General features: G+C 36.1%; 2 protein-coding genes across 3 annotated transcripts; both read left to right on the forward strand.

Annotated features, from left to right (window-relative positions):
* Positions 1-3,524: 3,524 nt before the first annotated feature.
* Positions 3,525-9,316, forward strand: LOC133874950 (probable boron transporter 2). Of its 2 annotated transcripts, none has more exons than XM_062312896.1 (12): positions 3,525-4,949; positions 5,162-5,238; positions 5,343-5,535; positions 5,627-5,765; positions 6,007-6,172; positions 6,424-6,590; positions 6,674-6,847; positions 6,980-7,075; positions 7,560-7,697; positions 7,780-8,099; positions 8,436-8,706; positions 8,782-9,316. In XM_062312896.1, the coding sequence occupies exons 1-12, from the start codon at positions 4,846-4,848 to the stop codon at positions 9,079-9,081; spliced, it is 2,145 nt and encodes a 714-aa protein (XP_062168880.1). In that variant the 5' UTR covers positions 3,525-4,845; the 3' UTR covers positions 9,082-9,316. The 2 variants fall into 2 exon arrangements, with proteins under 2 accessions (XP_062168880.1, XP_062168879.1); XM_062312895.1 differs by having other exon boundaries at positions 3,526-4,949; positions 5,162-5,244.
* A 12,759-nt stretch (positions 9,317-22,075) lies between these two features.
* Positions 22,076-27,052, forward strand: LOC133876441 (GDSL esterase/lipase At5g62930). The gene is made up of 6 exons (XM_062314720.1): positions 22,076-22,254; positions 22,373-22,450; positions 23,259-23,399; positions 25,069-25,145; positions 26,026-26,190; positions 26,609-27,052. The coding sequence occupies exons 1-6, from the start codon at positions 22,147-22,149 to the stop codon at positions 26,775-26,777; spliced, it is 738 nt and encodes a 245-aa protein (XP_062170704.1). The 5' UTR covers positions 22,076-22,146; the 3' UTR covers positions 26,778-27,052.
* The last annotated feature ends 419 nt before the right edge of the window (positions 27,053-27,471 follow it).

Genomic DNA, 27,471 nt, shown 5'->3' on the forward strand with positions numbered 1-27,471 from the left:
TTAACATTGTCGGAACAAGCGGCTTATATTTTTTTTGGTATAAATTTTTTATATTTATCTGTTCGGTAAAATTTTGCTATAACTTTAAATCATTATTAAATATAGTCGCACTTTTGTAGACGTAAGTATATTATCAAACTACGTAAATCTGTATCTTGATTTTCTTTTACTCTTTTTTTTTTTTTCGATTTCGTATTATTTATTATTATTGTTCACGTACAGTACCAATAAAGGTTCTAGAAATATCACAAATAAACCTTTTTTTTTTCTTCAAAACTTATATGATAAAGAATTTTCACTTTCTTAATTGTTTAAGTTTTGCCAACTCTAATCACCAACTTTCTTGAGTTTCCGATGCTAGGAAGATGTCATCAGTCCTATTTATGACGATATAATCACTACAAAAAAAGCTGTAATTAGCCGTGTGTCTACAGTAACTGTTACTGTAGACACGCGGCCAACTAGCCACGTGTCTTAATGACAACGTGACAAACTGTTTACGAAAAACAAGTAGCCACGTGTATTTTTCACACGCGGCCAATTAGCCGCGTGTATTTTTTACACGCGGCCAATTGACCGCGTGTATACAATAAACGTGGCCAATTCCAATTTTCTCACTTTTATTTTTTTCTTCTGCAACCGCCGCCTTCTTTAACTTTTCTTATCCTTTATTTTTTCTTTTTTTTTTTCTCCCTTCGACGGTAATGGATGGACGGCACATACTGAATATTCAGTATTATTTTTTATTTTTTATTTTTATAAATGGCGACGTGGCTCAAGCCACGTCGCCACTGGTCCAGGTGCTCCGCGCGGCACCTGGCCACACATTTCGAACAAAAATAAAATAAAATTATTAATACTAAAATGGACGGTACAGTTCTCTCTCTCTCTCTCTCCAGTCCGGTTTGTAATATACTCCTCAGTTTCTCTCTCTCTCTGTCACAGTACCACCGGGCAGCGAATCCGACCACCGCATGTTCCGGCCTCAACTGGAACTCGCCGGATCGATGACGTAGGAACTCGCCGGATCCAGTGAGTTCTCTCTCTCTCTTTCTCTCTCTCTCTCTCTCTCTCTCTCTCTCTCTCTCTCTCTCTCTCTCTCTCTCTCTCTCTCTCTCTCTCTCTCTTGTGTGGATCTCTCTTGTGTGGATCTCTCTTTCTTATCCCTTGGTGTTTTGGTGATGTTGGGATCGGAGGACTGGCCAGAAGAAGAAACTTGATTTTTGTAGTTTTGAATCTAATTTCCGGCGACTGGGTGACTTTGTTGGTGATTTTTTGCTGTTTTGTTGGTATTTTGGGCCAGAATGAAAATTTCCGGAGATTTTGCTGTTATGTTGGTATTTTTTGTTGTTTCGATGCTGTTAATTTTGTTGGATTAATCTGTTGTTTTGTTGTTACCGGCCTCGAAGATGTTTCCAGAAGGGGAAAAAATAATCTGTTGTTTTGTTGGTGGTTTTTTGGCCAGAATGAAAATTTTCGGAGATTTTGCTGTTTTGTTGATATTTTGCTGTTATGTTGGTATTTTTTGCTGTTTCGGTGCTGTTTTGTTGGATTAATTTGGTGTTTTGTTGTTGCTGGCCTCGAAGAAGTTTCCGGCAAGGGGAAGAAAAGAAAAGGTTGTTCCGGCGAAAGAAAATACCAGTGAAAAGAAAAAAAAAAATAAAAAAATTAGAGAAGCCTTCTTCTCTTTTTTTTTTAAAAAAAAAAAAAACTGAAGCATTTGGCCACGAATATTTAAGTACACGCGGCCAACTGTTAGCCGCGTGTACTGTAGTACACGTGGCTAATTGTCAGCCACGTGTATTAAAATACACGTGGCCACTTGAACACGTGTATTAAAATACACGTGGCGAAATGTGCATTTAGTGTCATCTGGATTCACCACGTGTTTTCACGTGGCCACTTGCACGTGGCCAACTGTTCGCCACGTGTACAGTGACCGTACACGTGGTGAAATGCAAGTGGCTAAAAACAATTTTTTTTTTTGTAGTGAATGTTCTATTGTTCAATTATTTTAACAATTGAATGGACCAAAAAGAAGAAAAAGAAGAAAAAAAAAAGAAGAAAGAAAGTGTTGTGAGTTCATTGAAAAAGGAAAATTCAAGTTGGACAATAGAACTTACAGCAAATTTAGGCCAGTTTGTTTCCGCTCGAAAAATTGTTTTTATCTATATACGAGTGTTTGACGCAACGTAAAATATTGATCAACTGAAAATATTTATAGTTGATTAAGAAAAATAATCTTCACGAAATGTAAAATAGTTTACGCTTTTCATCTGCATAAATCACTTCCGGCCGCTTTCCCACATACTCTTGGACAAATAATTGTAAGGGTGTCATTGTGCCGCTCACTTGCCTGAACACGAACATTTGAGCCCTCTCAAAATTGCAAGCTAAAGCAATATATATATAGACAATTGCCATAGATCTTAATTGATCCCACTCCATAAAGCTTTTTATCCTCATACATTTTTCTCTTTTGAAGCTTTTCTTTGCCGTCTTTCTATTCCTTAATTGCAGCTCCTTATATAATATCTAAAAATATAAAAAATATTTAGCGATTTCGATACGAGTCAAATACTAAAAATATATATATATTTTGAACCATATTTTAAGATTGCAAAATTTTTTTTAAAAAAAAATCGAAAATTATATCCTAAAAGCATATTTTACGACAAAATAAATGAGGCTTAAAGAAAAATATAAAAGAGTTGGAGTATATATCCATCGGCAAGCTTGGGCATCTAAAGTTCAAAGTTGTGATTTCCTAAACGCAAAACCTAAAACGGACATTTCAACTAGTGAAACTTTTTCCTTGAACTCGGTCTTTTCAGCCGCTTTTATGGTTAGAGAATAGAAAGCTTTTACATCTAAAATAAAAATTAAAAATAAAAATAAAAAAGAAAAAGAAAGCTTTTACGTTAACGTCGCATCACCCTTTTGTCTTTCTCTCACCTTTCACTGTTATTGTATTTGCTACTTCAACAATTTCCTCCAGCAAGTGGTAAGAATGAATATAAATTATATAACGAATGCCTCTAAACGAAGATTAGGCAAAATATTGATATCCTGTGTCACCACACTGTTTGTTATTATTATTATTATTATTTTTTTATAACTTCTTGATAAAGGGTAATCCGTTAAAATTTACTGTTCTAAAATACTCATGTTTATTTTTTAAAAAATATTATAAATTTTTTTAAGAATTTAAACATGGGTATTTTTCAAATTCTGTTAAATTCTGATTAACACCTAAATCTTAGTAATTTTTTTTTTTTTTTTTTAAAAAAAAGAATATTTTAAAACTTTTGACAGAATTTAAGAATAAATCCTAATAAATTACCCTTTATTAAGATATTTGAAAAAATATTTTAATTTGAAGCGTTTAGAAGTTGAATACCATTTTTTTTTCAAAACGGGCCATACTACCTCTTGTGGAGTTATCGCGTTTTTTTTCCTACTTCTCTCTCAACATTTTCTGTGTTTATTTATTGCCGAGAGACTTATATATGCTGTGTCACCACACACTAGCTCATTCACGCGAAAAATCCCTTCTACTTGCAGAGTGAGTTTGCAGAAAATCTCTCTGATTCTCTTTCTTTGCTCATTTGTTGCCTCAGTAGCCAGAAACTGTTTTGCGCTATATCTGAACCTTCTCTGCCTTCAAGTCTCTGCGATTTCAGCTTATGTAACTACAAGCCATACCTACCCGTCTCTCTATCTGAGTTCTCCAAGTGGTTGTGTTATTGTCAGAGGGTATTCTTTCAATAATGTAACTCTGATTTTGCTGTTCTGGTTGGTTCTTTTCCCACTTTTGTTGTTGCCCATTTGCTCAAAGGTGTTCTGAATCAATCCTGTTCTGGTTTCAGTCATGGGTTCTCGCTAATCTTGCTGCATAGATAGCTGTGTTCGTCTTTCTGTCAATGCCCATTTGCTCATAGGTGTTCTGAATCAATCCTGTTGTGGTTTTATTCATGGGTTCTCGCTAATCTTTCTGCATAGATAGCTGTGTTCGTTTCTGTCAATGCCCATTTGCTTTAAATTGTTCTGAACGATCCCAAATGCAGTTTGTGATAATGGGTTCTCGTTAATTCGGTGGTTGTTGCTCTCATAACCTCTCAACTCTAGAGCTTGACTACGATTTTTACCAATTTTAGCATGTAAAACTTATACCAAGTAATTGGTCCACAGCATCCGCTGCATTTTGTTATTGTTGGTTTACTTTAATGGGAACTAGTTGATGAATAGGAGGCCTTTTTGATTGTTAAGAGAATAGGAAGGTGATGGATCTGATCTTCCTCACAGTCAACCGCTAGTTCTGATCTGAGCATATGGAGAGTACCTGTGAATTTCTTTGATTCAGAACTTCCCAATTCACTATGAATTCTATTCGCTAATATTCTTGATTCTCTACAAGACATGAATACCAAGTAGTTAGTTTCTTTATTGACTAATTCTTTTGTTCTTCTTCATAGGAATATACCCCAGTCATTCATTGTAACTCACTTGAAATGTAAATTCTTCAACTATGTACAGTTGTTTATTGATATCACCAAGGGTCTGCTATACTTAATATGTCGACATTCTTTTCTCTGGCTTTTCTTTCAACCTCCAATGATGAAGAAGAAATCTTTGCCTCTCTGCCCATAATTTTGCGTATACATACATATTTATCTTCGCTTATGCAAGTTTAGTTACCGTGTTGGCCTCTCAAGTCCCTTAAATCTGAATCTGACTTAAGCATCTTCATTCTTCAATATCATATATTACTCGGTTTAACTTTGTTAAACAAAAACTAAATAAGTTCTAATCTCTTCTTGTTCACAAAGTCTTTTACTTATTATCATGGAAGAAACATTTGTTCCCTTCCGTGGAATCAAGAACGACCTTAAAGGAAGACTTTTGTGCTACAAACAAGACTGGACTGGTGGTATTACCGCGGGTATCAGGTTTGTGACTCTCCTAATGCTCATCCCTATTCATAAATAGATTGCTATGTTGTCAAGGATATTGATTTCACTACTACAATCTAAGTAGCCATCACAGCTTCAAGGACGACATTGGTTCTGCTCCATAGACAGTGTTCAATATTTGCGGCTATCAATGCTTTTATAGTCATGCCATATTGAATCTATAAGCAATCTTATCTTCTGTCACTCAGGATCCTGGCTCCAACAACATACATATTTTTTGCATCAGCAATTCCAGTTATATCTTTTGGGGAGCAACTGGAGAGAAGTACAGGTGTGATGGATTTTCCTTTTTTGGGTTGCCAACATCCTATTATAGTTGGTGTTTTGGAAATATTTTTCTAAGACATGCTTTGTATTTTTATGTTACAGGAGGAACTTTGACTGCTGTGCAAACTCTTGCATCAACAGCACTTTGCGGTGTTATCCACTCAGTGGTTGGGGGACAGCCCCTACTTATTCTAGGAGTGGCTGAGCCAACAGTGTTGATGTATACATTCATGTTCAACTTTGTAAAGGACCGGAAGGATTTGGGGCAAAAGCTCTTCTTAGCCTGGACTGCATGGTATCTCAGGAATATTCTTGGTACTTTAATAATGCAAAGGGATGGGTCTATGGTGATATTTGACATTCTCTATTCTTGATTGGGTTTTCAGGGTATGTGTTTGGACGGCCATTTTGCTCTTCTTGCTGGCCATTCTAGGTGCGTGCTCTTTTATCAATAGGTTTACGCGTGTTGCCGGTGAATTGTTTGGTCTGCTAATCGCAATGCTATTTATGCAGGAGGCCATAAGGGTGAGTGTGCTCTATGATTTTACATTGTTAAATGATAACTTCATTTTGACTTATGAGGATTGGAATGTTTTTGAAAATACCATATCTGTAAATTGGAAAACTTCTTGAGGTACTGAGTAATTTTCATGACCGTGATAAGTTTTCAAATACTTGACCCTTTTTTCTAAATCACTTAACATGCTAATATGGTCTATAGACATTCTTTTCATGGTACCTTCATTGTATGGATTTCGTACTACAGGGAGTTGTGGAAGAGTTTGGCATACCCCAGAGGGAAAATCCAAATCAGACTGCCCTCCAACTATCCTGGCGATTTGGCAATGGAATGTTTGCATTGGTTCTGTCCTTTGGCCTTCTTCTTACTGCATTAAAAAGCCGTAAAGCTAGATCCTGGCGTTATGGGACAGGTATGAGGAGTTTGCCTTGGAACCCTTGATTATAGGGTTAAAAAATGTGAAGTTATTAGTTAGGTACAGTAATAAAGTTCAATTGGGTAATCTCTCTTGCTATCTTCCATTAGTATATTTGAGGTCATTTTTTCTTTCTTTTAATGGATGCAGTGATTTTCCTTTTTTGAGAACTTTTTAGTTTCTTGCTCTTAGGAGACAAATATTTTTGTGATCAGTTTCCTGATGTTGAATGTGATTCAAATTTATAGGTTGGCTACGGGGATTTATTGCGGATTATGGAGTCCCGCTTATGGTGCTTGTATGGACAGGGGTGTCTTACATGCCTGTTAATGATGTCCCAAGAGGGCTTCCAAGGCGCCTTTTCAGTCCAAATCCATGGTCTCCTGGGGCATACTCAAATTGGACGGTTATCAAGGTGAATCTTATGGTTTGTCAAATATCTACTAAAACACCTCTCTACCATCTGCTTTACAAACTCATGCTTGTTAAGTTGTGCAGGATATGTTGAATGTTCCTCCATTATATATAATTGGAGCATTTATTCCAGCAACTATGATTGCTGTGCTTTACTACTTTGATCACAGTGTTGCATCTCAACTTGCCCAACAGAAGGAGTTCAATCTGAAGAAACCAGCTTCATATCATTATGACCTTCTTCTTTTGGGTTTCCTGGTAGGCTGTTTCCCTGAAATATCGGGTTTTCGCTTGTAATTGTTTCAAGAGGCTCCATTCCATAAAAGCATTTATTTTAAGTTTTATCTAATGAAACTTTTCACTTTAGTTTTGAAATCTTTCCATTGCCAGGTCATATTATGCGGGCTCATTGGCATTCCTCCTTCAAACGGTGTAATTCCACAATCTCCTATGCATACAAAGAGCTTGGCTACCCTAAAACATCAGGTAAACTACCTTATCAAGTTCTGGAAGTTAATGAATCTCATTTTATAATAATGAAATCCCCCTGATTTTGTTTGCAACTTTATAAAATATAGAACAGATCATAAAACTAAAATCTTACCCTCTCTGTGCTGCATTCCTGGCACACAAGCAGGGCAAGAATCCAACAATTCTATGGATTCATTCCAATGATGAATAAACAGGAGGCCTAATCATCTAATAATGGAAAGTTAGGATCATCTGTTTGTGCACAATTAATGTTGAGAAACTCCAATGAAATCCTTTTCCTGTCTTCCGATTTTGATTTGTTCTGCAATGAGAATGCATCTCTTTGGCAACTTTTATTTTGGATTCCTCTTTGACGGATCCTTTTCTGTTAGTTGCTCTCTTGATTCTATATGTAAACAAACATTTGGTTTGTACTATTCTTGGTCTAGATGTGATATCTTAATTAATATATTGGTGCCTTTTGTTTTCCCTGGAACAGCTTTTGCGGAATAAGCTTGTATCAACAGCCCGGAAAAGTTTGCGTAAGAATTCAAATTTGGGTCAATTATACCGGAACATGCAAGAGGCATATAATGAAATGCAGACTCCACTAGCCTACCAAACTCCACCTACTCTGGTAAATTTATTAGTTATGATTTCTAATTGATACAAATCTGTTATCGTTTCCTTTTCTTCTCTTTGATCTGCCCTTCAAACAGGGACTGAGAGCGCTGAAAGAGTCCACAATTCAATCGGTATCCAGTACTGGCTACATAGGCGCCCCTGTTGATGAGACAGTTTTTGATGTTGATAAGGATATTGATGATCTTTTGCCCGTTGAAGTTAAAGAACAACGCCTCAGCAATTTGCTTCAGGCACTGATGGTTGGTGGTTGTGTTGCTGCTATGCCTCTTCTGAAGAAAATCCCAACTTCAGTTCTTTGGGGCTACTTTGCTTTCATGGCAATTGAAAGCTTGCCTGGAAATCAGTTCTGGGAGAGAATATTGTTGCTTTTCACCGCTCCAAGTCGAAGATACAAGTAAGTTTATGCTCACACTCCCGTTACTCTTGTCTTTTGCCATGGGTTGAAGGACTTAAAAGTTCCTCTATCACATTTTATAGAAAATGTTGGAGTCTTATGCTCTTTCTAACCCTAGAATAGTTTCACTTTCAGTTTCCATTTCTTAATTAATATGGGTGGGTAGTTTTTCAGTTTTATTTGTTCGTGCATATTTATTTATGCATATCGGACTTGATGCTTATAAAAGACTTAAATTCTTAAAGTAACTAAGTCATGTATTTAACATATTCTTATTGGACTTGTTATGAACAAAATTATTAGAAGAAACAGATGATGATTTATATACTTTGTTAGGGTGCTGGAGGAGTATCATGCAACCTTTGTTGAGACTGTGCCCTTCAAATCAATTGCCACATTCACCTTGTTCCAGACAACCTACCTGCTTCTTTGTTTTGGCATAACGTGGATACCATTAGCCGGGGTCCTTTTCCCTATGTTGATCATGCTTCTTGTACCAGTGCGACAATATTTTCTCCCTAAGTTTTTCAAGGCAGCCCATCTTCAAGACTTGGATGCTGCAGAATATGAGGAAGCCCCTGCCATTGCTTTCAACATGTCATTTCAAGTAAGTGTCTTAACCATTCTGTTCATTTTAGCTAGACCTATTGAAACATCATATTGATATTCCATGTACTTGCAGGACCAGGATCCACAGACGAGAATTACTAACATTGGTAGTGGGGAAATCCTTGACGAAATTATCACAAGAAGCCGGGGTGAGATCCGCCTCACTCAGAGTCCAAAAGTAACAAGTTCGACCCCTATGCCAGTAGACGATATCAGACCTGCTAATAGTCCGCGGATGTCGCGTAGAGTGTACAGCCCCCATGTAAACGAACTAAGAGGGCAACAGAGTCCCAGATTCAAGGGGACAGAACTTGAAGCAAAACAAACTCCCAGTCCCGGGCCATCGATTCTTGGACATTGCCCTCGTGGTTAATTTTCAAGCTAAGACCCTAAATTTGTGATTATGGTGAGGTTAGTTGTCAATGGTGCTCGAGAGGTCCTGTTCTAAAATCATGTAACCATCTGTTATGGTATAGGTGTGTTTCTTTTCTAACCTGATAAAATGGTGTAGTTTGATTTTCAGTACTATTCTTCCTTGTATCTCCCATATAGGGTGGACAGAGAATATAAGTATGATAATGAAAAAAAAACATTTCTATTTACTTTCACTGCTTTTGTTGGATGGTCCTCAATCATATTTTCATCTTGAAGTAATATGGATTTCCAAAACTAGTAATAGGATTAATAATAGAAGGAAATGGAGGAATGATCAATGTAACTTGCTTTTGACAGCGCTTAAGAAGCTGTATGTATTTTTCTATTTTGTAATTATAAAAAGTAAAAATAGAAGCATGGGGTTAATCTCGCTTGTTTGATGAACCCTGTGCTTCCGTTATTTAATACATTCGTCTCAGTAAACCTAGCACCCCATTCTTTCCTGGGTTGAAGACATTTAAGTAATTTAATAATTACAATCATTTTAAAGTGATAGCGCAGATATGACTTCCGTTTTTTCTTGATTGTTATATAAGATATGCTTGTACATTAAACTTTGTATACCATGACAAGATGGCGAGATATGGAAAATCCATCTACTTCTTCATTTTCTTATAAACAGAGAAAGTTGCTTTCCATTTGAGAAATTTGGACTTTACTAGAATCCTAGTGTTCTATATAGTTTTCTCTACAATCAAATGGAGCCTTATGCTCACTCTCCAACACAATCCGGATTGGAAGAAATCCTCTTTAATTCTAGATATTCTTGGCTTGCTACCTAAGCTTCATAGCTGGCCGGCATCTAAGACTCACGAGGGCGCTAACTTTCGCACTCATAATTTAGCAAAATGGACCGCTCTCCAAATTTTGTGAAAGCATTTCCTCTTCTATTTTGGTCTTTGTTAGACCTTTCCCTTGATAGTGGGAAGGACCCCCCTTGTAACTTCATTTTCTTCTTCTCTCATCTATAAAAAGAAAAAGAAGGAAAAAAAATAAAAATGGAGCCTCACCGACAGACCTTGACAGGAGAATTTAGATATACAAGTATATAGTTATTTCCAGCCATCAATATTTCACTGACTTAAGTAATTGAAGAAAAGAGAAAATATAGAAACTGAAATTATGCAAATTGCATGGCGTTACTTCGATACAGATTTGCACAGTTTGTTTCTTGGTTTCATATGCATATTTGTTGTAGTAAAAAGATGATAAGATTGAACAGAGCTTGCACTGAAGCTTTTTTATGTGAATATCTGACATGAATTAATGCTTGTTGTATGGGGTGTTGAATTCATGGGATTGAATCATATAACGCAGCAGAGTTAATTGTCAAGTCGACAAGGATTGGGCCCAATGTGTGTCATCTTGGAGAGAGGCAACTGTGTTAGTTCTGGGTACAGGTTTATTCGTTGATCAAAATAATTAAGGGCAGTAACTTTTTAGGTGCCTAAAAGTGTTTTGGTGTAAAAGTCAGGGTTTGAAATTTCAAGGTTTTGTAATGCCATCATAAAGCTATCTTGACGTGACACGAATTCAAAAAAATTTAAGAACCAACTCGAGAGGACTGTGATCGAGCTGGACCATCAAATAGATGTCTTGACGCAGCTCGGGATAACTGAGAAGTGACTTCCAAGAAACTTCTCGAAAAGACCGTCAGATGGTTGCTCTAACGCTACTCGTGAAATGCGACTTCTAAGAGCTAGCCTACCCGAGAGCACCGTTAGATAGCCTGTAAGCAAAGACAAAGTGTTCTAACGCCATTGTAGTACTTTCATTGAAACTAGCTAGTGAAGGAATCCTAGAGGTGTTCTAACAGAGCACTAAAGCGTCCTGATATATACCATTTGTTTTCCCTGCATAATGCAGAGTTGGTTTCTGTTTCTGCATGCAATCAGCGGAGTTTTTCATTATTTTTCTATACAAGGATGTCTTCGAATGTGTGGAGACTAAGCTTAAGCCTTTAGAGAGTTCTACATTGTTGCTTAGCTTCATTCTTCTCATGCACCGAGTTTGTTTTATGTTAGAGCTTCCGTTATCATCCCTCTTGGACTAGTTATTTGTAGTTCAAACCACCAGATCATTGTTCTATTAACTTCAAGTCTAAAGGAATCCAACGAAGAAGATTGTCCAATGAGAAACTGAAGTTACTTTGGTCTTAGTATTTTACAAGGGAGTTTGTAAGTTTACTCTCTCTCTCTCTCTCTCTCTCTCTCTCTCTCTCTCTCTCTCTATATATATATATATATATATATATCTGTTTTTATAAAAAACTGCTGCAGAATTTTCAATCTTATATTTGCTGCATTATTGGGTTGCTTTTATTGTGCTTGGGGTTGGATCACGATCCTCTCAAACTGGACAAGTGGTGCGTAGTACTATCAATTGGTGTTCTCTTTAATCAGCACTATGTGATTTTGGTGAGCCTTTTTACCTGAAAAAAAAAAAAAGAGAAGTCATGTAAAAGCTGTATTGTTTTCAGTGCGACACAAAGATGAAGGCTATGTTGATAATGCTTCCCACTAATGGCTTTAGGATTGATGTTTTCTTTATATATATACATATAGCCGCATGGGCGGCTCAAGTTTTAGGCAATTTAGGCGGTCGCTTAAGGCTTTCAATTGAATAAGGCCTTCAACTAATAATTATATAATAAATATATTTTTTTAAAAAAATTAATGCTCAAAAAAACATTTTAAGACTCTAATATGGTAAAAAGTTAATAAAATACTCTTTAATTAAGACCCCCACTTAATAATTATACAATAAAAATTATTTCCAAACATATTTTAAGACTCTTACATTCATGAAATTAGTCTAACATCCATACATTTTCATTGTTTGTATTGCGCATACTAGATAGAATTACACCATGGTGAATCTTTAATGTCCAACAATTTTTTCCACCTTATATTCTATTACAAATCAATCGTTAAATAATTTATTTTTATTTTTCATGTTCAACATATTAAATAATAAAATATAAAATTAATTTAATTTAATTTAATTAATATTTAAATATATAAAAAAATAATATCACTTAAACTTGTCGCTTGAAAAGGCAAATGAGATGAGGAAGCATGACCAACTGAGAAATCTGAAGTTCATGATTGAAGGTCTGGACCAGGGCGGCTCAAAGGCTAGGCCTAAGGCCCCTCCTAAAGTCTCCTTAAAAGACAAAAATAATGTCTTAAAAAACAGTGTTAAAAGGCCCACTTTTGTCTTTTGAAAAAAAAAAATGAACAACAATTTAAGATGCAATTTAAATAAGATAATTTTTTTTTTTTTTTTTAAAAAAGGCATATATATAGAAAAGTCACACTTAAATTCATTGAGCCGGCCCTATTCCAACCACTTGGCATTAACCACAAGAGTCCCTTGTAGGCCTTTTGGATTAATTTAATTAATATTTTAATATTCTTTTTTAGGTGTAAAATAAATTGCAAAGTCAACATTTGAAATCATATATCATCTCAAAAGGTTAAATTAATAAAGAAGAATAAAAACTTTGAAGGATAACTTCGGTATCATTTTTTAAATAAGATACATGAACTTCAAACGGTCTCAATTTTTCGGAAAGTCTTAATTAGGGGATCTCCGTTAAATCTTATTAAAAAATTTAAAATACCCCTCATTTTTTTAGTAAAATAAAAAAAATTGTCAATATCATAAATTGACACGGTTTGAAGTTCAAAAATAACGAAAATTCAGTACCAAGTCCTCCCAAACTTGAATGAACAATATCTTTGAGAAATTATCCAAATCTTTTATGGATGCTAGATGTGAATGCCACTAATACTACACAGTCTCTCTATCTCTATCCCCATTGTAAAAAGGTTTAAGAGTTTGAGCCACATGGTAGCAGCTGGAAAAGATTTGTGACATAGAATAGGTATGGGGTGAGGGTTTGGTTAGTAGACAGTTGGTGGGTGATTGGACACAAGTTAGTGGAATGCATGCACTTGCTTCCATTATCTCTCCTCTCTTCTACAAGATCCACGTGTCACTCAACCACCTGCTGACCATTCAATCATATGCATCTCATGTTGGTCATGACACAGATTGATGACACCACTTAGGTACCCCATGCTATAGCTCTACCATGACTCCAACACTAAAATTAATGTTTTCTTTTCTTTTCTTTTTTTTTTCTTATTACCGCTGTATAATTGAAATGACGTGAAAATAAAAATTAGTCTTTAATTTATATATATATATATATATATATATATATAAAAGTATTGATTTAAAGGTTAATTTTTATTGTTAAATCATCTCGCTGTATAGTAATCATATAGCCGTCTATTAAATAATGGACATAAATTTCTTACAACCTATATGTAAAAGTGACGTATGTCCTTTAAAAATGTGAGAATCACATATTTTTTAATAGCATTAATAAAAAAACATGTGAGAAGCACATGCTATTAAAACAACTTGTGATTCTCATATGCCAAGAGACATATGTCACTTTTACATGTGGATTATAAGAAATTTCTTGCAAACCGGTTTGCAAGAAATTTCTGTCCTTAAATAATATTCCTATTTTTTTTTTTCCTATAAACAAACGAATTTAGAAGGGCCAATATAGGCCATGGTCCCCTTTAATTCCAAAAAATAAAAATATTAGGTAAAAATAAAGATTATAAGGTATAAAATAAAATTTTAATCTATTGGTCCCTACCAAAGAAATTTTTTTTTTGACTCCTACCTCTTATTCATAAAAGCTTATGACTCTGTCACAGCCTGTAAACTACCTTTCACCTAACTAAATGATTAGAAATTGTAACTAAGTGGCCCAAGTGGGCACTTCTAATATGGATTGATTCCTTTCTGTGCTCATAATGGCAAGGATTTAGTCACAACCAATTATTATTGTCTTTTGGGTAGTATCAAATGCTAGGTTTATTTCATCTTCAACTAAAAATTGAGATTTGGTATGAAAAAGAGGTTTGACCAATCTTAAAGGTGAAAAGTGTTTTGTGGTGTTTGATAAATTTTTATTTTTTTTAGAAGGTATTTTTTTTATGTTTGGTTGAAAAAGTATTTTTATGTGATATAAAAGTGAAGTAGATTTGAGTTTTTTTTTTTTTTTTTTAAGGGAAATTGTTTGTTAATATTTTTCTTTTTTTAAAAAAAAGATAGAAGGTGTTGGCAAACAAGCCCAAATTTGTTTGAGAATAGAAAGTAACAAATAAAAAATAGAAAAAAATTTACTTATCACCCATGATCTTTCATCATTTTTTTAATCAACCCTTAAATCTTAAAAATTGTCCATTTAAGATTACCATCTCTTTAGAAGTTTGCAATATCAACCATTCCATTCAAATTCAATGTTAAATCCTAATGGAAGAAGTGAAATCTCCAAAATACCATAAAAATTGTATGGTATTTTGTGGGTCATGGTTGTGACCCATTGGGTGTTTGGTATTTTGCGAGGTTAAGGTTTTTTTTTTTTTTTTTAAAAAAAAAAAAAAAAAAAAAATCATTAAATCAATGTATTTTTGTAATTTTATAAACATCTTAGAGATATTTTGAAGATTTCACTCATCAAGCGTTTGATTTAACGCTGAATTTGGACAGAATGATTGTCATTGCAAACTTCTAAAATATGGTAACCTAAAATTAACATTTTTTAAAGTTTTAGAATATAATTGAAAATATATTGAAAAAATCGGTAAGTGAAATTTTCCCAAAAAAATAAAATAAAATAAAAAATAACAAAATGTAGCCGGTTTATTATTACTTGTATGAAGTTTTATTATGAATAAATCATGCAAGAACATAGGACTACTTCTTACGGTTCTTGACTTTGAATTCATTGTTTTGGTGCTTTTTCTTTAAAGGAAAGAAAAATACAAAACAAAGAAAAAGAGAGAGATCAATCGTTGCATTTAAAATCATTATTTGGTCAAAATTTATTAGTGATCTATCACATCTCAAATGATGTTTTTAAAAATGATGTAGGACAAGATTTTCATCTTGTTCCTGAGAGGCTCTTATTACCGAGAGGGTCTGACTTGACATCGAGATTATTGCCAAACGGGCTTATCCAAGAACAATCTAACCGTCGGACAAAGAGCTATGCCGAAGGATTACTAGCAAGCTGAGATGAAGTGGTTTTATGGTCGGTACCGAGCCTTAGGTTCCGACGTGTAAACTACCTTAAGGGGGACATGCTATATCAACGGCACTAAGCAGACATAAGGATAGCTACTATCCGGCACTGGAAGTACAAGAGGAAATGGCCATTAGCCGAGTCGATGCAAAGTGGGAAGCTGAGGCAGGATAATGACCCGATGCCGAGACGACTAAAGTATCCCAAGGCGACGAAAGTATCCCGAGGCCAAGACGGATATAGTGTTCCAAGGCTGAGAAGACAAGAGCATACCAAAGTTGAAACGACTAGACTATCCCAAACTCGAGACGGCTCGAGTATCCCAACTAATATAATTAGAAGATTACCTAATAATAAAAATTGTCGTATTGACGTAGCTATGAGATATATTCTGAGTTGTCAATTGCCATCAAGGAAAAGACCAAGAAGGAGGAAGAGATTATTGACAAATCTCATGATTCATCTTTTAGAGGAATCCCATATTTATATTTACGTTGTCGTCAAGTAATATTATAGTTATTATATTTTCCCTAATATGGTAATCCTTTGGTATCAAGTATTTTCCATTAATTTGGAAATATTCTTTGGCACCAAGTATTTCCATTATATGCTTGTTTGTGTTTATTTCTAGTCTTAGGAGATTTTATTTCCTTTTGGAACCATTAGGGTTTTACTATAAATATGGGATGTTTGTAATGGAATAGACAATTTTGATTATCAATAAGAATACAGATTTCTTCTTCAACGTGTGTTTTGAACTTTTGTGCTATGAGAACACAGCTTCTCAATCACATCTATCGCTTTCGCTATGTCAATTGGTATCAAAGCCTTGACTAAGCTGGTCTGATGTCAAGAGACGGAAACACAGGCAACCACTGCAACGACGAAGAGTGGGGAGTGCAAGCCCTTTAGGCAGAAGTCCGTGCTCAAGGCCAGCGGTTTGATGATTTTGAACGCTCAATGTGGAAGATGCAACAAAGTCTTTATGGACTTAGGTCTGAAGGCAAAAGGTATTACTATCACAATCGGAATTGCATCAACGAGATGCCTTGTGGTTGACCAGTTGTTGTTCGTGTTCCTACACCAGAAGCTGTTATTTTTACCATGAAGAAGGAGTTGCGATTGGCGCAGCAATTCATGCTATCGCAATCATCCAATTCGGCAACAAGGCCAGTAGCAGCCCATTCACCACCACCTCAGTGACAATTATCGCCTGCCAATCGGGTTTCAGGAGGCAAAAGCGGCGGTCACGTCCCAATCGACTCAATTGAACCACCTCAAAGCAAGGGCGCTGACGACGATATTCCCATCGGCGCACGCCCAATACTGATTGCAATGGAGGAGGTAGTGGTTCCCATCGAAGACAGCGAAGAAATAGAAGAAAACCATCAAAAGAAGATTTTGGAGGAAGCACCGCAAAAGGCGAGGAGGACAAGATGCAAAAAGGTAGCGTCATCATAATTGCAACAAAAGAGAATCCAAATCCAAGTGGAGAAGATGGCGAGAGTCATACTAAAATTCATGGTGACTATGTTAGAGTTGAGTTTTCTAAATCTACTAAAGATGATCATGTTACTTATATTTTGCAACAATCGTCACTCACACCACAACAAAGAGACACCACACAAACTGTGTCCCTTGAGCATACATGGTTTACCAAGGGTGCAAAGTAGGCCCAGATGTCTTTCTCACTTTGCTGATATGAGGGTTAAATGGAAGTAAAAAAAGAAGTTGCGGATGCAGTTCAATTACAAACTTGGCAAGACCAACGTGAACGAAAACTCGTGGTTGAGTTTTTTTTCGAAGTGGGGGGTGGGGGGGGGGGGGGTGGGGGGGGGGGGAAGAATGGTAGACAGAAGGCGCAAGACCTTCCTTTCATGGTTGATGTGGGCGCTGTCAGAAGATATGGAAAATTACAACCGCAACCTTGAGAGCCATCCATCGAGCCAATTGAAGATTGTCCACCACCTCTTGAGCCATCTACCGAGCCAATTGAAGATTGTCCACCAACTCTTGAACAACACGAATGGTTGATGCAAATCACTACGACGATAGAAGAACATGGCAAATATCTGCTCAAGAATCAACTCCCAGAGGAACAACCATGTTTCCAAGAAAACTTGAGGACGAGTTTTATGTTAGTGGGGGTGCCTGATGTAGGACAAGATTTCCATCTTGTTCCCGAGAGGCTCTTATTACCGAGAGGGTCTGACTTGACATCGGGATTATTGCCAAACAGGCTTATTCAAGAACAATCTTACTGTTGGACAAAGAGCTATGCCGAAGGATTAGTAGCAAGCCGAGATGAAGTGGTTTTATGGTCGGTACCGAGCCTTAGGTTCCGACGTGTAAACTACCTTAAATGGGACATGCTATATCGGCGGTACCAAGCGAACATGAGGACAGCTAGCTACTATCCGGCACTGGAAGTACAATAGGAAAGGGCCATTAGCCGAGTCGATGCAGAGTGGGAAGCTAAGGCAGGACAACGACCTGAGGCCGAGATGACTAAAGTATCCCGAGGCCAAGGCGATGAAATTATCCTGAGGATGAGACAGCTAGAATATCCCGAAATCGAGACAGCCCAAGTATCCCGACTAATATAATTAAAAGATTGCCTAATAATAAAGATTGTCACATTGACGTAGCTAGGAGATCTTCTGAGTTGTCAACTGCTATCAAGGAAAAGACCAAAAAGGAATGAAGAGATTACTGACAAATCTCCTGTTTCCTCTTTTAGATGAATCCCATATTTATATTTACGTTGTCGTCAAGTAATATTATAGTTATTATATTTTCCCTAATATGTTAATCCTTTGGCACCAAGTATTTCCCATTAATTTGGACATATCTTTTGGCACCAAGTATTTTCATAATATGCTTATTTGTGTTTATTTCCAGTCTTAGAAGATTTTATTTCCTTTTGGAACCATTAGGGTTTTACTATGAATATGAAATGTTTGTATTGGAATAGACAGTTTTAAATCTTTTGATTATCAATAAGAATACAGATTTCTTCTTCAACGTGTGTGTTGAACTTTTGTGCTTTGAGAACACAGCTTCTCAATTCTCAATCACGTCTATCGCTTTCGCTACGTCAAAAAACCACATCATTTTAGAGAGACCCAATGAAAACTTTTAGCATTACTCTGAAAAAGCTGTCTCAAATATTCGGCTCGGAAATAAAGAAATTCTTGATGGGTCAATGTAATCCAATTCAATCTTTTGGCGTTTATGTTTTAATTTTGAGTTCTTCAAAGTTGAAGAACTCAGCTGAAATTAGCAAAAATTGCTTTATGAGGTTCAATTGGGAACCATTTTAGTTTCCCCCTTCTAATATATATATATATATATTGTTAAATCTTAACAGACGAAGTAAAAATGACAAAAATATCATTCATAAATTTTTAAAAAAAAATGGTTAAAAAAAAAAAAAGGACCCATGCGGCACACGTGGCTATGGGTCACCAAATTCACATTTTTTTCTATTTTTTTTTTTAATATTAAGGATATAGTTATATTTTTATAAATTTTATTGGAATATTATGAACATTTTACGGGTTAGTCATCTAAATTAACAAAAAATAAAAAAATAAAGGTAGGGAGTAATTGAAAGGAGCCGGTAGAATAGCTCTCTATATTGCAACTTTTTTAAGTTTGAGAGGACATTGCAAAAAGGATAATAATCCGGGGGAGTCAATGTAGTTTTTTGCAAAAATAAATCTAATTTGAGAATTGGCATTAAATTTACTTTCATTTATTAGAGACTTTCAATAGGTCAGTGAATGACTTATCCAAATTCAAATTGAAATGTGACAAATTTCAGATAAAATAGATTGGCCATGAATATTGTGGAAAGATCTATGCTCCTGTTTATTATTTGGAAAATCTTTAGACGACGACATTTTGCGCCTTGATAAGTCTCCTAATTTCACATTAGCTTTCGCTCCTTCATGATGCGTCACTAGTTTAGTTATTGAGGCGATTCCATATTGTTCAAGTGAAAGGATTGACTTCCTACGCTTTTTAATTTTTATTTATTTATTTTTAAATTTTTATTATTATTTTTGTAAGCAATACATGGGAAAAGGGTAGGGGAGACTTGCGATGCTTCTTTGAAAAACGCGTAAGTGATTACTAGATGTCTTTGTTGAGGCCGCCTTGGCTGTTTCAATGCTGGTTACGTCGCCTTGATAAGTATCCAAAATTTTCATTTCTATTTAAATCGCCTTAATACTTCAAGAATGCAACCGTTTTGGACAATACATTTGAGAAATTGACGGAGTGTTTGAAATTGCGATTATATAGATAAAAAGTGCGATTTTAAATTGAATTGCAGAAAATAGATTGTTTGGAATTGCATTTTTAAAAAATTGCGATTCGAAATCGTAGGATTTTTTTTTTTTTTTTTTTGAACAGGTAACACGTGATACCATAAATTTCTAAAAAGCCTGAGGACAAGTACAATGGATAGAGGCTCAAAGATACCCTACACACTAAGCCAGAATAAAAAAATTATGACTTGGGTGCTGCCTACAAACAAACAAATATTATATGAAATAAACATTTGAGCCACTCTTTGACAATAAAGTATCCTTGACAAATAAAAGATAACAGATCTAGCTAACAAGCCATAATAGTCCAATAATATCTGCACATTTAATAGACAGACTTTCAAAAACATCACTAAAAAACGGAGAAAAACATAACCATAACACCCAAATCAGTGCCGACGCCAAAGGAAGCACTACCATCATTGGGGACGGTGTGTGTAGAACACACGCCATCCCCAGATAGTCCTCTACAACAGGCAGCCACTATAGACCTATGGAAACCACTGTTCACAACCTTGGAGATGGAATGTGACTCTCACGTGCGGCCCAAGGAAAGAAGATCCCTGGCGCGAGCTGGCCACGCGCCGAGCATTGGAGTCCGACGTGGCCATGGTTGACGGCGACAGGATCGGAGGAAGATGGGGGACCCTACTGAGGGGCGTGTGTCTTGCAGGATCCATTGGAAGAATATAGATCTGGCTTTAAAAAATGTTGACAAAGAAGGCTCATCCACGCTTTTTGCAGGTGACATGGGCGGAGAAGCCGCTTCCCTACGGTGACACTGACGGGGAACGTTTGAAGAAGAAACAAACAAGAGAAAAAAAAAAAAAACATAGCACCATAGCCCTAAAAGGACTAGGAAAAAAAAAAAAAAAAAAACTCTACAGGATCTAAACCAGGGATGAGACAAAACATCTCCAAAGCCCCGGAAGACTTGGAGGGAGAGACCTCCAGCCTCCCTCCTCTTAAGCAAAAAAAAATTTTGCACGCTCTCTCTAGATTTTTTAGAAAATATTTTTTTTTTCAAATCGCAGATAAGGAAGTGATTTTTTTAAAACGTACAATTTTAAAGGATAAACTACGATTTTGCAAAATGCTTAACTCTATTTTAAAAAATCACGTTTTCAAATGTACATTTTAAAATCGTTATTTTTTAAATTACAATTTTCGAAATCATAAACCTAAACGATACCTCACTAATTTCTTTTTTATATTTAGGAAAAAAGAAAGAGATTCTGATCATTAACATAACAAGGATAATCTTAATTATCTAATCAAATCAATCTCATTATGAGATTGTGAAACAAACAGTATGTGGTGAGAAGTAAACGCCGTCGCTTTAGATCCAACTGAAAATCTACAAGTCAAAATGATGTGTTTGGTTCAAAGTATAACCTTTCCCCCCCGCCCCGAAAAATATGAAACATTCTAATATTTGGTTTGATACAACCTAGTCCAAGGTAAGCCAGCCCACTTGGGCTAATAACACGGGCAGGCCAGATCAGCCCATGTAAGCAAGTCCAAGTCCACTAGTCTCAACAAAAATACACCCGCAGCCGTAAGAAATCATAGCTCCGCCACGTAGATACCCAACGCCTCCATATTCTCCGCGAGAGGAAAATCTCTCTTAGCTTAGGCTATTCCTAATAACCTCACCAAATTTTACTCACCAAAATAGTTAAAAATTATTTTTTTCTATTCTGGAGAGCCACTTTATTAAAATTCCTTCAACAGCCTCACCATTTTAACTAGTCAATATTCACTATTCCATTTAAATAATAATTTTTCAGATTTTTTTTTTTATTATTTCTCTATTTAATATTTTTACAAAGAATCATTCATATCCATGAAATAAGGACGTTATCGTGTGAGAGAAATGAGAGATGAGAGAAGAAAATGAGAGAAAAAAGGAAAAAAGTGTGCTGATCATGTGAGAGAGAAAGGTGAAACAAAATTTGGTGAGTGAATATTACTCATCGAAATTGGTGAGTAATTTTACTCATTAAAACTTTTTGGTTAAAATTAAGAGTATTCCTAGTAGCCTCATCAAAATAATTTTTTAACTATTTTAGTGAGCCAATTTGCTGAAAATACTAAAAAATCACTCCCAACGACCACCCGTGACCTGTTGCGGTGACTGCTCGGCCACCTTTCCCATACACTTACTCTTTTTTTCTTTTCTTTTTTTTTTTTTTAAAAAAAAAGGTAATAAATTAGGTTATCCCCCTCTAAAAATTGAACACATGTTTTGTAAAAATATTTTTATAAGAAAGTGTAGAAAAAAATTTGTAAAAAGTAAATTGTGTTCTAAAAATAAAAGTGTTTTTGTTTTGTAAAATAGAATAGAAGAAACGAGGCCCGTAGAGTGACGGAGTAAAGCGACGCATTGAGCACAAGTAAAACGCTGCGTTTGGTTTCACTATCATTTACGCTAACCACTCGCAGCGCTGTGCACCAAACTTTTAGATATTTTTTGGATGAATAAACTTAGAACTTACTTTGTTACTGACCGACCGTCTCTCTGGCTCTGTAGAGTGAGGGAGTTACAGAGAAAATGACTCAAATGAGGCCTCAGATCGTGCTGTTCGGAGATTCGATAACGGAGCATTCGTTCAGATCAGGAGGATGGGGAGCTGCTCTTGCTGACACTTATTCTCGCAAGGTTCTACATTTACTCGTTGTTTTTGCCTTCTTCCTTTATTTTATTTTATTTTTTAAGAAAGATGAACAGTGCATGTACCAAAAGTGTGATCTTGTTCTGGTTTTTGTAATATGCTAAGGCTGATATAGTGAATCGTGGGTATGGTGGGTACAATACCAGATGGACTTTGTTCTTGCTGCATCAACTTTTCCCTCTCGTAAGCTTTTCTTTTCTTTTTCTCTTGTTTTGGTCATTGTTGGTTCTCTAGCTTCAGATTGTGTTTTGTGCTTTAGAGTTACAATTACTGCTTTGGAATTTCAAATTTTTATTGGAATATATGGATTCATTCATTCATTTGTGATGATCTGGAAATGGGTTTTTGTTTGTTCATTTGTTTGTGTTGGTTATAGTACAGGGAGATCAAGATGTAGTGAATTTAAGGAGCAGAGGTGGTGATGGCTTTGTGTGTGTTTGTCTGTGTGAGAGAATCCTCCCAGTAGAGTGAGGATTATGAGGTGCAGCTAGAGACTGGATCATAGGGTAACATCTGAGCAAAGGATGTTTTGTGCATGAAAGTAACAATTACTCCTTCTAAATTGGCATTTTGGCTCGGATTGTGTTTATTAGGAAATTCTCACTATTGATAAATTGGTTGAGAAAATTATTCCTAGTGATTTGGTGTATTATGTGAAAATATCATGAATAGTCCCTTGATCATCTTCTCATATGGCATGGAGAGTTGCAACTTTATGTGTACTTTGGTGCTCATGGATTTAACTGAATAGCTGAGCATTTGAAGGGATGGAGTGATCTATTATGAAGATTAAGACCAACTTTGATTCTTTTCATTTTAGGTGTTTCTTTTGTTTGTTTGTTTGTTTTGGTCTGAGGTGCTGATTTCTTCTAAACTTATTCTGTACTTGGGGTAGCACTCCATTAGTGTCTTTTTTGTTGAATCTCTTTAAAAATAAAAAGGTTGTGAAACTGTAAGTTCAAGTAGGTTATTCATATGGCTTCCTCTGCAGGATTCTACAAAACCTCCTGTTGCCGCAACAATTTTCTTTGGGGCTAATGATGCAGCTCTTTTGGGGAGAACCAGTGAAAGACAACATGTTCCTGTTGAAGAGTACAAGGAGAATCTCAGAAGAATTGTTCATCATTTGAAGGTTCAAGTGTTGTTCCTCTAATACTTATAACAAGCTGTTCAATATCTTGAATTCCAATTTTTGAACTTTTCTTCTGCTAGATGTTATACATGGTTCAACTTCTGAATTGTAATTTTTGTTTGACGTTTGTTTATGGTGTATCAAAGAGGCAAGAACTATGGTTAGGGAATGAAAATAAGTGAGAGAGGCTAAATTCAGGGGATGTTCCCGGGTGCATTGGACAGAGCCCCAGAACACTGATTTTAGATTCTTGGGCTATTTGTGTGCTTTTCATTGAAAGAATGGCTAGGGTTTTTGTAGTTTGGATTTTAGGGAGGAAGATCAGGTCTGGATTTGGGCTGGAATTGCATTGAAATTGCTAGAAAACTAAAGGTAAATGCAATAATATGGAAAAATAGAACCCAAGCATCCGACCTTGGATTCCTTAACTACTTCCAGCCACTTTACAGCCATCAAGATTCAATCTTTGCAAACATGAGATCTAAATCCTAGATTCCCTTCTGATCCTTTTAGAACTTAGAAGGCCACAAGTTTTCAACAAATATGCCACCAATTAGCCTAGAAATGTTTTGTTGCTGCTATCCGACATCAGTTTGGTTTCTGAGCTCTTTGTCTTATTTGAGAGACTTTAGGAAGGGTAGGTGATGCATGGCGGCTTTCAATCAGACATGAATTAATAAAAAGGTCATATCTCAAGTTTCTGACATCAGATGGAGGCAAACTTAGTGGTGTTGGAAACCTGATTCAAAGGCCTACGAAGTCATGTTTCATGACTTTTTGCTAATTCCAACGTTTACTGGGTCAAAACGGGTTGTAAAGAGATGACTGAAAATCTGGACAATGTTGTTCCTTTGCAGTTGCGTTCGAGCGAGTTTTTGTCAGTGTTACTCATTTGATAGCTTGTCCGAAGTCATGTTTGAACGAGCTATGAGGAAATTGAGAATTCTAGTGAGGATACAATGAAACCCTAGCCAAGTTTGAACGAGCCACTTACCCGTTCAAATGCGTGATGAAATTTCTAAATTTTCTTGAGTAATTCGTGATCCTGTTCGAATGAGTAGTATCCCTATTTGAACGAGTTGTGGCAAGTTTATGCAAATAGACTTTATTTCAGTGTTTTCTTAGGTTTAGGAGTCTAGGTAGTACAAATATATGTTATGGCCGTCTAGAGCCTTAATTTTTAATTTTTATTTATTTTTAATGAATTTATGATGTGTTTTGATCTATCAATAGGAAATACTCAGTGATTGAGTTTTCTCTCATGTTTGTCTCAAATCCTTGATTGACTCTTGGTTTTGAGAAGAGTTGTGATTCTAGTCTTGTTTGTTTTTGCGAACCCGCTACGCCTTGCTGCATCAGTTGGTACCAGAGCCAAGTGCGCTGCATCAGTAGGCCTACTGTATCCACCTATTAAAGATTTGAAACCATAATAACTTCTCTTATCATTTCAAATTCTCATGAACTTGTATTAAAGGATAGATTTTGGACCTAAAAATGCTGTGGCAACCAATCAAAAGCACTAGTACAATGCATATAGGTCACATTATACTTCACCTTGGTGTCCATTAGTGCATCTCACACTCCATGCTTTTCCTGGTAAAAGGCAAGCGTCATGTAAGTGTTCAATTGTTAAACCCATTCCTCATTGTGTTTGGGGATTTGGTTGCAGGAATGCTCCCCCACCATGCTAGTCGTGCTTATTACTCCACCCCCAGTTGATGAGGCTGGACGAAAAGAATATGCTCAGTATGTAACCTTCTCATGTGAAATTCAATAGACACATTTCTTTTGTTCCTTGTTTATTGGAGTTGGGCCTATGGGAAACACGAGGATGAAGGATTTGATCCCTGGTGGAGATGGGAATTGATCCTATGTCCCTGGTACAACTATAAGAGATTAGCTGGCATCTTCAACACAAACCCACACACACATTGTTGAGTTGTTCCTACCTTACTACACCATTCTTGCAATTGCTATCTCTAATAATGGCATTGTAATTGCTCCATCAATCTCCACCACCTCCTCTGTCATTATGCCACACACACTGCCGCTACTTCTACATCAGAGCTGCCATAACTGACTCCAGCACTGCTTTCGTCACCACCATGACTCCCACCAGCTCCATAATCATCATGGCATCTATCCAATTCTTTTTCCTCGGTCCATCTACACCTACACTTTCCTCCGTCACTAGTTCCAACCCTGCAACCACTTCGAACACACTACTGATTTTACTATGACAGTATGACACAACAACCACCCGATACCCACCATGCCAATGTTATTGCCTTTATTATTCATTCTCCTGTGTGACCATGGTGCTGCCACCACCATTGACATGAGTATTAACAACTGCACATTCATGACCACTGCCCTACCAATCGGATTGCCATCTTCACTTCTTCTAAATCTATGATATTCAAAATCCTAGAAGAAATAGAAAAAATCTATGAGTAACTCAAATCCTGGGGTATTTTGGTCTTAACACTTGGAAATCCTTGATACTTGAAGACTAGCTGCCTGGGAGAACATTAGAATACACAGATGATTTAATTATTATTTTTGAAAATAGTGTTTGTTTGTTACTTCACTGTGTTGGAGGTAAGCTTGTAAATGGATTCATCAGATCCGTATATGGAGAGAAAGCTGCGGACCTGCCGGAAAGGACAAATGAAGTGACAGAACTTTATGCCAAGCAGTGCATTGCGCTAGCTCAGGAAATGGGTCTCCGCTCAATTGATCTATGGTCAAAAATGCAGGAAACAGAGGGTTGGCAGAAGAAATTCTTAAGGTTTGTTATAATTGAAGCCTTCAGAAGTTCCTTATTTGTTTTGCAGAAGAAAATTCATTTGAATTTCTCCATCTAGATTTGAACACCCATTGGAAACAGGGTCCAACCAGATTTTCCTTAGCAAGAAGTGTTAAATTATTGATTTATGACTATTTTAGACACTGGGTTCAACTTTCTTCCACGATTTTAATCTAGCACAAACAATCTTAAGAAAGAAGAAGGGGGGTGGGGGGGTTTAATGTTAACCTTGATTAATTAACCTTTTTGTGGATGTGTCATATCAAGGGATATCCAGATTTCACAGTAATGATGTGCTGTAATTTAAATATAGAAACCTCTAGGGAAATCTGTCGAAGAGTTCATCTGGGAGGAAGTAACAATAAAGAATATGTTCTGATTTTCTCTTTCCCTTTTATAGTGATGGGTTGCATCTGACACCAGAAGGCAATGCAATGGTATACCAAGAAGTCATAAGAGTGTTCAACGAAGCATGGCTTTCTGCTGGAGAAATGCCATATGATTTCCCTCACCACTCAGAAATTGATGGGAGGAACCCTGAGCAAGCATTCCAGCAACAATGCTTATGATCTCACTGTCTGTGACACCTTTATATTTGTTTCCATTTTACAATTGGGTCAAAGTTGGCTTTCTTGCTTAACCCAAAAATAAAAATAAATAAATGAAAAACAAAAAGTAAAAGATAGTGTGTTTCCTGATTTTTCCCTAGATGAATAAGATCATTGCTCTGTTTGTTGATTGCACCATCGGGCAGTTTTTGGCGTTTTTGCCACTGGATTGATCATGGCGTATACTGTGAATAAGAGATTTCTTGATCTTCTGTTAAATGGTCAATATTAGTGTATACCTTGTTTATCTAGTTTCTTTGGAAATTGAAACTCATGTCTTTCTGTGTGTTGATGTGGCGGAATATTTCTTTTTCTTTTGAAGCTTTTGTATGTGTAGAAAATTTGGCCATTAGTAAATTGGCACTTAAAATGTGTCCTTTTGAAACACTTGGGGTTTGAGTTTCAGGCATGTCTGCAAGCCACACAACTTTCTGTCTCCTCTTATAGTTTCCTTCAATGTCGGACAGTTTTAAGAGTTTTTCTGATTGTAATTAAGAACGGTTGCTGCATAATTAAGGGTAATAAAATGCATAGGCGTTATGATAACCTCTTTTAGTAAATAGTGGTCGTTTAATTAAATGATGTCCATCATGTTTCTTTCTTGTTTCACTTTCCACCACCACAATTAGCATTAAATTTATTCTTCATGAATATT

The sequence above is a fragment of the Alnus glutinosa genome, chromosome 8, assembly GCF_958979055.1.
Source record: "Alnus glutinosa chromosome 8, dhAlnGlut1.1, whole genome shotgun sequence".
Taxonomy (NCBI): Eukaryota; Viridiplantae; Streptophyta; class Magnoliopsida; order Fagales; family Betulaceae; genus Alnus; species Alnus glutinosa.